The sequence below is a fragment of the Podarcis filfolensis genome (genome assembly GCF_964270895.1).
Source record: "Podarcis filfolensis genome assembly, chromosome: 3".
NCBI lineage: Eukaryota > Metazoa > Chordata > Lepidosauria > Squamata > Lacertidae > Podarcis > Podarcis filfolensis.
In genome coordinates, this window is record NC_139606.1 from 33,399,325 (window position 1) to 33,415,605 (window position 16,281).

At 46.1% G+C, this 16,281-nt stretch overlaps 1 protein-coding gene across 1 annotated transcript in view; it reads left to right on the forward strand.

The window, feature by feature from the left end:
- The first annotated feature begins 13,032 nt into the window (after nt 1-13,032).
- Nucleotides 13,033-16,281, forward strand: part of LRRC1 (leucine rich repeat containing 1) — a 59,968-nt gene continuing 56,719 nt past the window's right edge. The window contains exon 1 of the mRNA XM_083607306.1: nt 13,033-13,917. Within this exon, the coding sequence (XP_083463432.1) occupies nt 13,759-13,917 (159 nt within the window). The 5' untranslated portion in view covers nt 13,033-13,758. The remainder of the gene's footprint in view (nt 13,918-16,281) is intronic.

The following is a 16,281-nucleotide window of genomic DNA, read 5'->3' on the forward strand; positions in this document are numbered from 1 at the left end:
AGCAGCGCTATCTGTTGACATTAGCAGGAGATATTGCTCACCTCTGCAGATCAAGCTGCTGTTAATGGCACATGAGTCAGCCAGGCTGTTCCCTCCCCCCATGGTCAGCTAGCAATTTGATTCTGTATACCTAAGACAATTAGCAACCTATTGATTACAACAGACTTCTGGGGTCAAACAGAAGCAAATCGGGACCTCTAATGTTCTGTGGGCTTTCTCATTTCAACCTAGCTTTATATTACCCATTAAAAGGTGCAATAGAGGGACGCGGGTGGTGCTGTGGGTTAAACCACAGAGCCTAGGACTTGCCGATCAGAAGGTTGGCAGTTCGAATCCCCGCGATGGGGTGAGCTCCTGTTGCTCGGTCCCTGTTCCTGCCAACCTAGCAGTTCGAAAGCATGTCAAAGTGCAAGTAGATAAATAGGTACCACTCCAGCAGGAAGGTAAATGGCATTTCCGTGTGCTGCTCTGGTTCGCCAGAAGCGGCTTAGTCTTGCTGGCCACATGACCCAGAAGCTGTACGCCGGCTCCCTCGGCCAATAAAGCGAGATGAGCGCCGCAACCGCAGAGTTGGTCACGACTGGACCTAATGGTCAGGGGTCCCTTTACCTTTACCTAAAAGGTGCAATGAGAACATCTCCACCCAACTACTGTCATTTCTGCAGACCCTCTTCTTGTACAGCAGAATTGGGATTACTAGGGAGTAGCGATGGGTGGATTTGTCCATTTTGGTTCTCTATTTTCTCATCTTACTGTAAATCTAGTCCTTCACATTTCTGTAGCAATGTGATTTAAGAAAAGAGCAACACTAAAGATACCCTCATGAAAATTTGCAAGCATTTTAGTGTAAATTTCTCCCAGTAAACACATTTCTATTTTTCTTGATACAAATATTTTTGCAAAACAGTTTCTGCTAATAATAAATTTTTATGCATACTCTGCCCTAGCAATGCAATTATTATTATTATTTGCAAACATTACTTGGTTGGGGAACTGATTTGCAAAATTCAGAGAAGCGGAAAAGTCTTGGAAGGATGGCTGTCCGTGAAGACCAAAGCTCAAAAAAGAGAGAAAAAGAGTCAAGGCTAGCTTTGTGCTCCGATTCATACAGAGCAATTACACCCCCACCACACCCCAAAGGAGATGTATTTCATTCCTCAGGGAACTCTGCAAACTTTTTTTTAAATAACAAAAAACAGCAACACAATGGTGGGTAGGCCGGGTCGTCCTCTTATATACCTGCTGGGATTGACAAGGCACCTGACCCTCACCTGAATCTCATAGCTCTGCTGTAGCTGCCTCTGATTAGTTATCATTTAACTTTTGGGGAAAATAATTAGCATCACACGTCATGTGCATGGAAGTTGCCAAACCAATTAACCAGCTAGAAGGATTACTGTTAATAGCACCAGTTTTCCTATAACTTGATATTGCTGGATAGTTTTGATGAACTGCAAAAGCATTTTTAGTTTGCTTTCTGTTGCCACCCTGGAACTTTTCTTTATTAGTGCCATTTTGTTTTGAACAATTCCTTGCAAATGAAGGAAAACAACTTTTCTGCTTGTATATGTTGATAATATAATTTTGGTTACTGAGGACAATCAAGATTATACAAAAACAAGATTGGGTGCAGGCCTGGCCAGGACATAGGTGTCCTGACTGTGACCAAGGTGACCTCTGTGCTTGCTTGCTTGATCAATAGTTGTTGGGAACTTAAGGTCCCTGCTCTCTGCTCCCTGCTCTCCCTTCTTATGCTTTTTGTACTGGACCTAGAGACTCCAATAGAGTGTATTCCATGTCAAGAAGGAGGGCAAGTGGGCACTCTATCAAATGACAGGGCAGGAGTTACATGGAGCAGGGCCTTTTCACTGGTGGTATCCATTGTATGCCTCACTCTTCCCAGACCTGCTCTCTTTTGGCCTGCGTTTTGGAGCTTTATAATTTAGGAAGACTTTGGTATAACTGGCTGACAAGTTTTATCAGTTGCTGACGTATGAGCGGATTTTATTTGCTGCTATTCTGTGCTTCTGGTGCACCAGGGTTTACACCAGCATAATAGAGTTCGCCAGGGTGCCAGAAGGGATACAATTTATGAGCTTTCTCCATTATCTGCACAGCTGGGGGTGTTCAGTCAACAGTACAAAGGCTGAGCTGAAGCATTCCCTGCCGGTTACCTGCTTTCAGCAATAGGGGTCACTGTTTGGTAGTACCCAACTGGTTAGCTGTCAGATTCTAGAGCTCCCCATTGGTGGCTCTTATGTAATTCATAGAATACAGAGTCCATTCATAAAACAGTGTTCATTCAAAAAGCAGTAACATAAATCTCCTTTGCTACATATTGGGTGTATATTTCAGCAGTTGAACGTACAGGTTTATGGCCATGCTGAAGTGTAGTGCTTATGCAACTGTGAATAAAAGTGACTGGGCTCATTGTCTCGGGGTATGGGGGGGGGGGGAGAGGTGACAAAACTGATTTCCAATAAGTGCCCCTCCTTTATTTCCATAACAAGTCCTTGAGTCTGTACTCTGAATAGTGACACCAGGGACCTAGAAGGTGCAGGTCTTGTCAATCCAACCCCTGCACAGTCTCTGTTAGAATTTCTGCTCCATGATTGCAGTCATGGGATTTTTGTCTATCACATGATGGTGTATGTTTTGACTCCACAAAGTGGGAAGTGACGGAGACAGAATGTTTGTGTTACTGTGTTCCATGAAGTGGGACTATTGTCCTTTGTTCTTTTTCTCTTTGCTGTCTGATGCTAGAGAGAGAGGGAGCCATGTTGCAGTGCTCCGTGTGTGTTTATATGTAAATAAAGTAGATTAGCTAAGTTGCTGAGGTCTGTTACACAAGCTGCAAAGACTCTGTGGATCCCTAAGTGTGCCGATGTCTGTTGGCATCGGTCACTGTGATGTTCAGGTTGAAGAAAGCTTTTGAAGCTCCCGAACGATTGGCCAGGAGGGAGAGAACATGCCAGTCAGGCATGTGTCTCTGCCAGGGTCCTACTCGAGTGTAGGACAAGCTCCTGACAGTCTCATCAGGGCTGACCTTAAGGTGATTGGAGCAATTTGGGAAAATTGGGCCCTGTGTGCTGCTCCTAAGGGGGCCCCCTCACCAGGGCAATCTAGATGGATTTTATTTATATCTAAAAGATTTTGCAAACTTTGGCTGTGAACTGGGGCCCTACCAAAAAAAAAAAATTCAAGTTGCACCCCACTGCTTCAAATTGGGCCCCACTGGCTAGCCTGAGTCTAATAGTTGCTGGGCTTGAGTTACCCCGCCCTTGCATGAATTCTTGGGTTTGCAATTTTGGGAGAGGGGAGACTGCGGCACTGGGGAGAGGGCAGGCTGGTGAGGCCCCCTAGACTTAGAGGCCCGAGTTGCCCTGCCCTCACATGAAGTCTTGGGTTTGCAATTTTGGGAGACAGCCCGCTGGGGAGCGGGTGGGCTGTTGAGGCCCTCTAGATTTAGAGGCCCTAGGCTTCAGCCTACTTAGCCTATACATAAATCTGGCACTGCTTCTCATGCCATCAGGTTGTGGCAGGGCAGAGAAGAGTCACAGCTACTGAAATGATATTTTCCAATTTTCCTGCCACCCCACCCTGCAGAGGCCCTGCCCTCTTGTTTTGCATCTGGTCAACCTGCTACAATCCTAAAACAGCTCCTGGCTGGACATGAACAAATGATGTGTATTAAGGACTTGATGCCACAGGGTGATCTATCCAGCACTCTGCCAGCCAAGTAGTGGGGTGTGTGTGTGTGTACATTAAAACTGCTTGTGCTGCTTTCAGAGCAACATATTGCACAACAAGCGGGGCAGAAATGGTCAAAGTGGTTCTCGAGCGAACTTCTTTTCAGGGGCCGGGTGGAAAAGTAGAGAAAGAAGATTATTGTGCGTGCTAATTAACTCTGGAAGGCTGCCAAGCTGGGCCTCCAGCTACTTCCAAGTTTCTTATCATGAAGTTTGTTTGGTAAATAGTTTGGCTCAATCTGTTTGGAAGGATTTGGCATCTCCACACTAGCATTCTTTTTATCCCCATTCGTTTTCCCACTCGCCAGATCACTAGTTAATTGATTAGCGTGCCTCTTCCTCTGCTAGTTCCCATTCTGAGTTCTCTTTGCTTTGCTTTGCTTTCCTTATGTAGGTCGACCTGTCTAAGTCTTCCTTACCGTGGTTATGCTCTTCATGTTATTACTTTAGTCAAAAATAATCACAATGCTGTAGGTTTTTAACAATATTGTCAGCTGCCTTGCAGACTCACTGAATTGCAAGATGGGGAATGAATGTTTAATGAATAAATAACAATAGATTTCCTCCCCTATCTGTTAAGAATGGTTAAATGATCAGTGAGAAGTGGCTACGTTATTACAGACGGTGCTTATGGCAAATTCTGCATCCATCAGGGACGGAAACCTGCAATAAAATAAACAAAATCCCATTGATTTTCATATAATCATTTGCTTTTGTATAAATTGATTCAAGCCTGCGACAGGCAAAGAGCTGTGGAGGGCACTGAACCTTTTCCTGCTTGGGCAGAGGAAACCCAACTCAATTACTCTCTTGTTTGTGAGACTTTCCTAGGTCAGGGATAAGAAACCTGGGGTCCTCAAGATGTAGTTGAACTCAAACTCCCATCAGCACCAGTCAGAATTGCTGGATGCTTTTATTGTTGTTGTTTAGTCGTTTAGTCGTGTCCGACTCTTCGTGACCCCATGGACCAGAGCACACCAGGCACGTCTTCCACTGCCTCCCGTAGTTTAGTCAAACTCATGCTGGTAGCTTTGAGAACACTATCCAACCATCTCGTCCTCTGTCGTCCCCTTATCCTTGTGCCCTCCATCTTTTCCAACATCAGGGTCTTTTCCAGGGAGTCTTCTCTTCTCATGAGGTGGCCAAAGTATTGGAGCCTCAGCTTCAGGATCTGTCCTTCCAGTGAGCACTCAGGGCTGATTTCCTTAAGAATGGATAGGTTTGATCTTCTTGCAATCCATGGGACTCTCAAGAGTCTCCTCCAGCACCATAATTCAAAAGCATCAATTCTTCGGCGATCAGCCTTCTTTATGGTCCGGTTCTCACTTCCATACATCACTACTTCCATGCATCAAGGAGTGTGTAGTTCTGTACCCAGGCCCCAAGTCTATGTTTGCATGGCACAAACGATTGCAGAATTGTGCCCTGCCCTTGTGGCTTCCTTATCCTCTTTTCTGAGCTCTCTCCCCACTCCCGGCCATACAAGAGAAATCCCTGGGCATGTCTGCACATATGAAATGGTTTTATCTGTTTTGTGAAATATGCAATTGTTTTAGGTGTGCTTTTATTGCCTTGTGAAATTGCTTTGAGGGTTTTCATGGGAAGCAAGTCACAAATTAAATAACAATAGTAAATGGTGTCGTTTCTTTTCACATGGGACCAAAGGAAACTGCTATCAGTCCAGAGCTTTCAGTGACAACCTGTGGACGTCCCAGGTATTTTTGAGCACTTTCAAGCCTCATTTATTTCTGTGGGACTGTTTGAGGGCATGATCCAAGTGACTGGCTTTGAAATGAATTTGACTTGAAAGTGCTTAAAAATTGACTCATACGTTTTAACTTATATTTCACAACATGGTTCAAATATTTAAAATGTTTTAACATGTGTCAAAAGAAATATTACAAAATTGTCAGAGTGTCTAAAGGACTGTTAAATATTATATTTTTTTAAAACTTTGCTGCCATCCTAGTCCCACCTGGGTAGTAAGTCCCATTAAACTTAGTGCAGCTTACTTCTCACTGAATAGACAAGATTAGAATTGCACTGCAATGCTGCAAGCCTATATGCACTTATGGAGAAATAAATTCATATGAATTCACTAGGACTTCATTCTCAGTATACGTGCATAGGATTGCACTGTAAACTAAAGTGTTCTTCCAAGTAGTTCAGTAATGTTTGAAGCTACCAGTGCTTGCTGCTCCCATGTTATTCACTCTGGGTTTATGTCCTGCATGATAAACCCAGAATAATATCCTTGGGTGTCTTATAACTTAAAGGTTTGAGCCAACTAAAGTGGCCATCCCCGTTTCAACTGGTGCATCTTAAAAAGAGTGCATAGCTACTGTTCTGATCTGCATAATGCTCTCTTAACATGCTATTAGCAAAGGAAAACAATACTGCAGACTCCCACTACCCCTGGCAACTTACCTTGTAACAACATAATGGGCAAATGCTGATAAGCAGAAAACAGCACGGCAGATTTAAGTGCAGGGTTACATTCCCATAATACTGGAACACTCTGAGAACAATGTGCTATAAATAGTCACACACACGTTGTACCGACTCGGGCACATTCAAGTCTTTGCTGCGGTGGTACCAAAATTAACACTTGCTCGTTCAAAATTTAAACGAGGTACGTGGCGAAATATTGTGGGGCTGACTTTGGCTGGTGCATGAAAGCGCACTTCAGTTGGAATAAAAGTGAACTTAGCCTCATCCATGCAAAGAAGGCTATTATACTGCACCTGGATAGCTAGTCTATAAACAGTGCACTGACTTCTCTGTACATCTAACTCAGGGTTTCCCAAATGTTGGTCTGTAGCTGTTTTTTGGACTACAACTTCCATCATCCCTAGCTAGCAGGACCAGGATGATGGGAATTGTAGTCCAAAAACAGCTGGAGACCCAAGTTTGGGAAACACTGATCTAACTAAAGATGTTGTTTTCATCCAAAGGGATGTATGAAACTGGAGGGGAAATTGCATTCCTTTTTATTGATATAAATTGAAGCCACTGGTTCCACTTTCCTAAAATCGCATACTAGAATAGCTGCATTTGGTTTGGTTTGCCTATTTTATACTCATTTTCTCTCCGCAGTGATGGCCGAATGTAACAAAATAGCAGCCTAACCTTAAGCAGGGACACGGGTGGCGCTGTGGGTTAAACCACAGAGCCTAGGACTTGCCGATCAGAAGGTTGGCGGTTCGAATCCCAGTGAAGGGGTGAGCTCCCGTTGCTCGGTCCCTGCTCCTGCCAACCTAGCAGTTTGAAAGCACGTCAAAGTGCAAGTAGATAAATAGGTACCGCTCCAGGCAGGAAGGTAAACGGCATTTCCGTGCGCTGCTCTGGTTCGCCAGAAGCGGCTTAGTCGTGCTGACCACATGACCCGGAAGCTGTACGCCGGCTCCCTCGGCCAATAAAGCGAGATGAGCACCGCAACCCCAGAGTCGGTCACGACTGGACCTAATGGTCAGGGGTCCCCTTTACCTTTACCTTTAACCTTTAACCTTAAGCAAATTCATTCAGAAGCAAATCTCCTAGAGGTCACTGGGGACTGCATCCCGAGAAATGATGTCTAGGACGGCAGCTCCAGGATTGTACAGCGAATCTTGGGAAGAAGTCCTGCTGAACACAGTGGGACCTGCTTCTGACTAAGCATCCTGATGGAGGACGCTGAATGCTACATTTGATATACAGTTGTTACTAGATGTTGTCGCAGGAAGCAATAGATACAAAATGTCCTCTCTCCTGCTTTGCAACTGTCAGGCTTAGCACAAAGGAGTAGCGGGAGATAACTCGCCTCTTGAAAAAGTTACATTCGATGCAAGCTACCTCTCATACTGGAAGTCTGAGAACTGTTCAGATACAGTAGGGAAGGTGAGAAGGGTTCTGGCAGGAACTGTAGCCACTTGTAGTCTCACAGGTCCCACACAAAAAGTACAGTAGGAATATTGACTAAACGTGAATTGCAAGGAACTTCTGGTCTTGTCAATCCTGTGCCCCCAAGGATTGAGAGGAAAATGTTCTTGAATGGCAAGGCATTGCTGAAAGGGAGAAGAGTGTGCTTTGGGCAGATACATGGACACCCTTCCTTTAGTTAGAACACAGGAAGTTTTCTTATGCTGGGGAAAAACCATTGGTCTACCCAGTTCAGCCTTTTCCGCACTGACTGACAGCAGCTCTCCCAGTTTTCTGACAGCAGTTTCTCTGGAAATTGAACACAGGTCTTTCTGCATGCAAAACAGGTGCTCTAGGATAGTTGCAAAACTGCTACGTACATGTGGGTTAGGAAGCCTTTGCTCTTGCTGCTGCTGCTGTAAATAATAATAAAAATCAGAGCATGACTATGCCATGGAGACTGGTAAAAAAAATCTAAGTCTGAATCTATTTTGCAAATGTTGACTGCAGAGCAGATATATTTGTATTACTGATTTTTATAATTTGCAATTAATTTGAGTAATTAATAGGCTGAGTTAAAGGTACCCATGACTATTATATTAAAATATGCATGTGTCTGTTGTAGAAATCCTGATTGTGCTGTCTGGGTCTTTTTAAATACAGGGGTGTGTTTTTTAGAGCACAGCAGGTACAAAATCAGTTTGGCCAGTGACCACAGCAGGGCTTGGGTAGGGCATGAATATATTTAATGAACGTCTGAAATGTGATGACCTTTAGATCTGACTCTTGACAGACTAGTCAAATTTTGTGAATGTCCAAAAGGTAGAGAGAAAAAGAGAGAGAAGAGAGCAATTAATGTTGACTCTCATCTTCAGCTCCATTCCTATAGCTTCTTACCTGAGACTAAACCTGATAGTAATTGCTCCTGAGAAGACATGGCAATTAGGATTCCAATATCAAGATGATTGTTAGAATTAACTGGTGTATATCTCCAAAGACATTGCAAAATTCATCTAGGATTGTCAGCCAAAACATGCAGAATATGAATATTTACCCATTTTTGGAATATTCATTGCAACACTGCAGGCAATAAAAGGTCTATACCCTGAGTCCAACTCTTTGAAATGCCACCATGTGTGGACTCAGTCTCAAATCAACAGCTGATGTCTTGAGCAACATCTGCATGTGTTTCATGGGCTGCATTCAATTGCATTCCAGAAAATTTTGAGGCAGAGGCCCCATCCCCACTTTTGACAAATAACTATGAGTTTTATTAATTTATTGCTTCTTGTTGACTGGTCAAATTTTAAAGCTCCCTCTCTATATTATGTCACTGGCTTTATATAACAAACAAGCTCAGCATTCCTCGCATGCCTTTCAGGAGAGAAGAAAGGAGTTCTTCTAACAATTTTCCACAAAGGGCAGGTGATGGCTTAGATTATGCCCATTCCTCTCCCACAGCTTTCAGATAGCAAGCTGAGAATTGGGCTGCCTCATTTTATCTATAAGGAGATCAGCTCAGTCTCTCGGGATTTGTGACTGAGTTTTGTGTTTGTTTGTTTTTGTTTTTCAGTACTTGGAGGAACACAAAAACAAAAAGTGTATACATACCCTACTGGGAATTTTTTTTTTTTTTTTGCTTCTTTCCTTTTATTATTCCTTACATTTTTCAATGCATGCATTGTTAGAAATATAAAGAAGATACAGAACTTTATCTTGGTTAATTGAAACTAATAAAAATTTTACTGGTACTGCAATTCAAAGCACACCCCATGGAACTCAGGGAGATTTATAGTGCAATCCTGTACATGTACACTCAGAAGTAAGCTCCACTGAATTCATCATAACTTACCCCCAGAAAATTGTGTATAGAATTTCAGCCTTACTTTTGAAAATAAATAACTCTAGGGACATGTCAAGGGTAGGAAATGGGTGCATCAAGGGCAAAGGGAGGAATAAACAAAGCTGCAGTATGTCCTTCCTTCTGAGAATGTGGGCCGACCTAAACTACCTAAAATGTGGATGTACGGTAATTAAATTCACCTAACAGGAGTCAATATAAGCACAAAAAATGAAGGTTAATGCTGTCTGATTCACTCATGCCTCCTGCCACCCAGAAGCAATTAGGATGCAGCTTAATTTACAGAGGAGATGCGCCCAAGTCCCTTCTGGGAATGGTGGAGCAGAATGCAAGGAGCCTCATTCTCTATCTACTTATCCTTCAGGGTCTTCTTTCTTATTCCTTTTGGGCAACTTCTCCCTTAACTTCCATATGCAGTCCTCAGCCATCCCCCAGATGAACTGACAGCGTTCATTTCCCTCATATTTGCTAGGCGGCAAAGCTGTTTACTATCCTTAGCAGTGGAATGTTCCATGCCATCATGTCGTTTTAGCTGTTCGTTGGCAGAGACTCGTTACATGCAATACGATATAGACATAGACACTTCTGCAATGAGTCAGTGCGTTGCAGCTAACCTGGTGCAATCGCACTGCACAAGGCCTTGCATGAGTCATATGACAATGTGATAGCAGAGCATGTAGGCATGCCTGCACTAATCCTAATCCCAGCCACATTATTATTAGGACCTAGAAGCCCCCTGTGCAACAGTTTGACAACAGACATGAGTTTCAAGGTCCGTAGCTCAAACAGACTATGAGGTGTTGATGAGCTTCTGCCAACAATTACTTTGAAGGACCTCATTAAGACAGGTCTGTGAGTACTTCCAGATATGGGAAGCTCTGGCTATCATATCACCAACACAGGATGCTGACTAAGAAATACCTTGAAAAAGAAGTGCATGCGAATTAGATATGCAACAAATCAGATTTTGAGAGGGGTGGTATGTGTTCTTTAGATATGTATGGTACAAGCACGTAACACACAGTGATCCTGCTTAAATTCCTTCGAAGAGGGTGTGTGCTGTAGCTGCTTATGCCTTGGACTTGGACTGGAGAAGGTAAAAGGTAAAGGTAAAGGTACCCCTGACCGTTAGGTCCAGTCACGGACGACGCTGGGGTTGCGGCGCTCATCTCGCTTTATTGGCCGAGGGAGCCGACGTTTGTCCGCAGACAGTTTTTCTGGGTCATGTGGCCAGCATGACTAAGCCACTTCTGGAGAAACCAGAGCAGCACACGGAAACACCGTTTACCTTCCTGCCAAAGCGGTACCTATTTATCTACTTGCACTTTTGGTGTGCTTTCAAACTGCTAGGTCGGCAGGAGCAGGGACCGAACAACGGGAGCTCACCCCGGCATGGGAATTCGAACTGCCAACCTTCTGATCTGCCAGCCCTAGGCTCTGTGGTTTAAACCACAGCACCACCCGCGTCCCATTGGACTGGAGAAACTCAAGTTCAAATCCCTGTTCAGTTGCAAAGCTTATTTGGTGATGTTGGTCTGGTCATGGAATGAAGATTATATCTATGGCAAGAGAGTTGAAAAAGATTTTTTTCTTTGAGAGTTTTTATTTTATTTTAAGTATTGTTAACGTGAAGAGTGTGAAAGTTGGGGGTGGAGTCGGGAGTTTTGGGCAAGACAGCTTGTGTTCTCTAATTATGCATATTTGCTAGGGAGGTGGGGATGGTGTTGCATTTCTAGATACATGTAGGGACTCAGACTTGTGTAGGAGCCACACCATCTTTCCTAGAAACCTGTCTCTTTAATTCTGGTGAGCACAGAGGTACTTTTACTATATTTCTTCTGGCTAGTAGGGTTTTATTTTTCACTGCCAAGCCTGGACATAACTGGTGGCCCCTTGGTCTCAGCCTAACCCACCCCGATGAAGTGGCACTCCAGATGTGGCCCTGCTGGCTGCTGCTGACAACTGGAGCACCTTAGGCTCCTCATCTATGAGAAAGGAAAAAGCAAGTCTCATAGTAGGGCAGGGCTGCTCTCCTTTGTGCAACTTAATTCCAAGTACAGTGGGCAGAGAAGGATGCTGTGCCTTGCAGAATGCCTTTGATTCCCTGACTTTGATTGGCAAAATGAATGTGGAGGGGGCTGGCTGGGATGCCATGTGAGTGGAATCCAGTGGCAAAATTTTTATTTTGTAGGAGAACAGTTAGGGCCAGAGGCGCCACCCTACGACAGCAATGGGGGGGGGGCAGGCAACATTGCTATCATGAGACATTACAGGTGTCAGCAACACACCTCCCTCCCTAAGCCGGGCAGAAGCATCCTAGACTTGGGGAAGGAGGTGCCAGACTTTAACACTCTAATGTACTGGGAATATTTAGGGAACTTGCCTAGTCCCCTTAGTCCACATGCCACTGGTGGAATCTTTCTCCTCAAAAGAGGAATCACAGAGGTGGAAGCAGGGCCGGATTTAGGTTTGATGAGGCCCTAAGCTACTGAAGGTAATGGGGCCCTTTATATGTCCAGCTGTCCTTTGTCAACAACAAATTGTTGCTGTTTTTTGTGTTGATTATATGCTATATGGTAATTTACAGACCTAATAGGTATGTAATGCTGGAGGAGACTCTTGAGAGTCCCATGGACTGCAAGAAGATCAAAAGCATCCATTCTGAAGGAAATCAGCTCTGAGTGCTCACTGGAAGGACAGATCCTGAAGCTGAGACTCCAGTACTTTGGCCACCTCATGAGAAGAGAAGACTCCCTGGAAAAGACCCTGATGTTGGGAAAGATGGAGGGCACAAGGAGAAGGGGACGACAGAGGATGAGATGGTTGGATGGTGTTCTTGAAGCTACCAGCATGAGTTTGATCAAACTGCGGGAGGCAGTGGAGGACAGAAGTGCCTGGCGTGCTCTGGTTCATGGGGTCACGAAGAGTTGGACACGACTAAACGACTAAACAACAACAACAATAGGTATGTAAAGCCATTTGCACATAACAAATAGGAGCCTACACAACACAAAGCACTGTTGCTGTATGTAGGTTTTATTTTATTTGTTTATCTTATATTTTGGAAATGTACATCAAGTTCCCCCCCTTTAAATTATTTGGGCCCCCCCAAGAGAGTGGGGCCCTAAGCTATAGCTTATTTAGCTTATAGGTAAACCCGGCACTGGGTGCAAGGGACCACGAGGGTCATCTAGTCCAACCTCCTGCAATGCAGGAATCTTCTGCCCAACATGGAGCTCACAACCCACGACCCTGACATTAAGAGTCTCCTGCTCTATCGATGGAGCTACCCCTGGCCAGGAAACTTTGGGAGAAGCGGGGGGTGGGGGGTGGGAATCATTCCCTCTTCTTTTCGCCACACTTTCTCCCCGTCCCCGGGATTTTCTCCCCGCAGCCGACGGAGGCGAGGGGCTTGTTCTTTCTCCCTTCTCCCTTGCTTGGGTGTCGCACGCAGCACCTCGGGGTCAGATCCCAGAGTCCCAGCGAGGGAGAAGGGGAGGGACCAGCGGCTGGTGATGTCAGCTTGGGAAGAGCGAGGGAGGGAGAGGAGGGAGAGGGAGAGCGCGACGGAGGAAGGGAAGGAGGGAGGGAGCGAGAGCGCAGAGCCAGCGAGTGTTCCGGGTCAGGCGCAGGAATGAAGAAAGGTGCTGCTGCTGCCTCTGCAGCCTGAGCGACGAGCGAGCCGGGCTCCTTGGGAGAACTGGGGGACACTGATTGGACAGCGGAGGCCCAATAAGAGACAAAAGCAGCAGGAAGGTTTTCTGTTTCTTTTCTTTTCTGCGCGTAGTAGTCTGGAGCGGCAGGAAAGAGTTTTCTCCTGTCCCAGGCGAATGTTTGCAGGAGCTGCTGCCGCCTCCTCCTCCTCCTCCTCCTCCGGGACTTGCTGAGGAGAGGAGAAGGCGAGGGCGGCCTCGAAGGCGGCGGCGGCTGGCAGACCAGCGAAGGCGACGTGCCTGGGGAGCCGGCGTCGGCGGCGAGGGTTGCTAAGGGCCGGGTTTGGAGCCGCCCCCCTCCGCGCTCCTCTCCTCTCCTCTCTCTCCTCGCGCGCGCTCGCTGGCTGAGGGCGAAAGAAGCCTCGCGCTCGCGCGCCTGGCGCTGGAACTGGAAGCCGAGCCGGGCAGGGGGCCGCGGGGAGGCTGAGGCGCTGCCCCGAGTGGCCGCGCGAGCCTCGCGCAGCTTGCCGAGGGTTGGGCTGCGGGAGGCAGGCAGAGGGTTGCCGCCGCCGCCGCCGCCGCCGCCGCCTTTGCTGCTATGTTTCATTGCATCCCGCTGTGGCGGTGCAACCGTCATGTGGAGATTATCGACAAGCGCCACTGCTCGCTGGCCGCCGTGCCCGAGGAAATCTACCGCTACAGCCGCAGCCTCGAAGAGCTCCTGCTCGACGCCAACCAGCTCCGAGAGCTGCCGAAGGTGAGCGAGAGAGGGGGTGAAGAGACGGCGGGGTCGCCGTTGGGGTGTGTGGGGGGAGAGATTCATTTTCGCAGGTGGGTCAGGAATGGAGCGCCGCTCTCGCCTATCCCCCCCTCCCCGACCCTAAAGGTGAAAGAGTCCGCGAGAGGTTCCTTCACCTCGGCTGGGACTGGGAGCAACCATTAGCAGCAGTGGGGGGGGGGGGGGAAGGTGGCCCATTGAAATCAGTGCCGTTTCTGAAACTTCTTAACTTCGCGGGGGGGGGGGGGAGTTCCGCTCTTAGTGCTCTTCTCGAGCCACCTACCAGCGCGGGTGACTGGTTTACTCGGAAGGAGTGTGTCGTGACCCCCGTTCTTACGACGGCATCAATACATTCCGAAGGTGGTCTCTTTGGCGCATGGGCTTCTGTCAGAGCGCGCTAGCAAAAGCCCCCGCCCCCCCCCACCGCTCGCTAGTTTGGGATGGAACCACATTGGACAAGAGGAGAAAGTGTGGGGCGAGGAGCTGGCTAGGTAGGGAAAGGGACCTGAAAAACAGCTGTCTCTGCCTGGGCGCCAGCCTTCCTTGCCAACACAGCCCTAAGTCTCAAGTCTTGCAAGACCTGCTTTTCCATTTGTGTGATGGCCTGTTTGCCTTGTTAAAAAAAACAAAAACTGTCCTGCTTCACAGCCAGGTACGAATGAGATTTTAGAATAGCATCTTGTCAGGAAAGAATAAATGAGGAGCAAACTTAGGACCCAAGATAAAGGAGAATAGTGAAAGTGGTACTGGGCTCTTGTTGGGTAGCCCCTGTCTTCCTGATGTAAATTAACTTCTGGATTCCCCCCCCCCCCCCGGGTTAATACTTAAAGGTGAATTCCCACTAAAGTAGTGCTGGAACTAACCTTCCATTTGCAGGTATTACTGTGGAGATGGAAATTTCTGCAATTGTGGTATTGTGTTCAATTAATGTGGTCATGAGGGTGGCCACTTATAGATGTTGAACTGGCCCATGCACAGGTTCACCATGGAAAATAGAACATTTGGATTTACAATGCGATGGAGAAGACCATGTAAACTATACCCTTTACACAGGAACTATTGCAAACATTGTTTTATAAATTCCTAGTCTCCTGCTTTTTTTTTTTTTTTTTGCTTTTTTTTTGGAGGGGGGTTGTGTTAGCCTGCCCAAATAAAAAAGATTGTGAGTGGGTTATTTTATGTTTTAAAAACACACACAGTATAAATAAAGCAGACCCTGTGACTAAAACTTAACCATGTCAGCTCGAATTACCTTGCATCTCTTCTGAAATACTTGGGGTAAGTCTGTAGTGAGGCCTCATTATAAGTGAGTGATATAATCCATAGATGCAGCAATGGTATTGATATGTGCTGCTTTTACCAGTGGTTCTGAAAAGGGTCTTTAGATGGATTTAATATATGGGCAGAAAGCATTTTTATGGCCTCAAGTAAGTCTCCTTCTGCCACTGTTACCCCCCCTTAATGTACCAGTAGATACTTCCCCTTTCACTGTAAAAGTTTATGAATCAAGTACCACCACATCTACATTTGTGGTGGTGAACAGCCTGTGGTACTGACTGGCTGAGTTGCTGTGGTTTCTTGGGGAACTAAGCCCTTTGCAGTCCAGTTTCTGTGAGGGAAGAGAAGGTTTTTGGTATGCCTAGATTAAAGTGGAAACACAGGGTATGTCTGAGAACTGGGATACAGGGAAGCTAAGTGACAAGCTGCACAGAGGACAGAGGCTGAAATAGAAGGACAGAACAGGCAAGGACCTGAGAGAGTAACCTGAAAGAAGCATAGGTGGAGGATTCAGCTTGAGGAAAGCTGCCGCTTGCTGTTTTAGCTACTGGATTTTGGTAAAAGTTTCCATGTGATGTGATGTACAAGCATGTCTGCTGAATCAGCATGCGTGACACTTGGAGAAAACATCACCCTTATCTAGCTCTGGTCATGCTTAAGAACCCTCCCCACCATTTATGCGTGGGTAGTTGTGTCAAAATACTAATGAGCATTTCGATGTGCATATGAATCTGCATCCCACTGGAAACAATATAACGAAGACAGGTGTGTATTCTGAGCCACATTTGGTTTATAGCAATGGTTCCTGATTCTATAAGACAGGGATGGGATACAGCTGGACTTTCAGGTCCCATTATCCCTGATCGTTGGCTGCACTGGCTGCTGCTGCAAGTTGGAGTCCAGCAATATCTAGGTAATTCCAACATCCCTGCTGTAAGAGATGTGGAAGTCTGCTTTCTCATATTGAGCTTTTTAGCTGCTTAGGAGTGCAAGCCTGGAGTGCATCCTTTGGTTCAAGTAGCTACTAGAATGGAGCAGAATCATCGCTTTTGGTAGGTAGGCCAC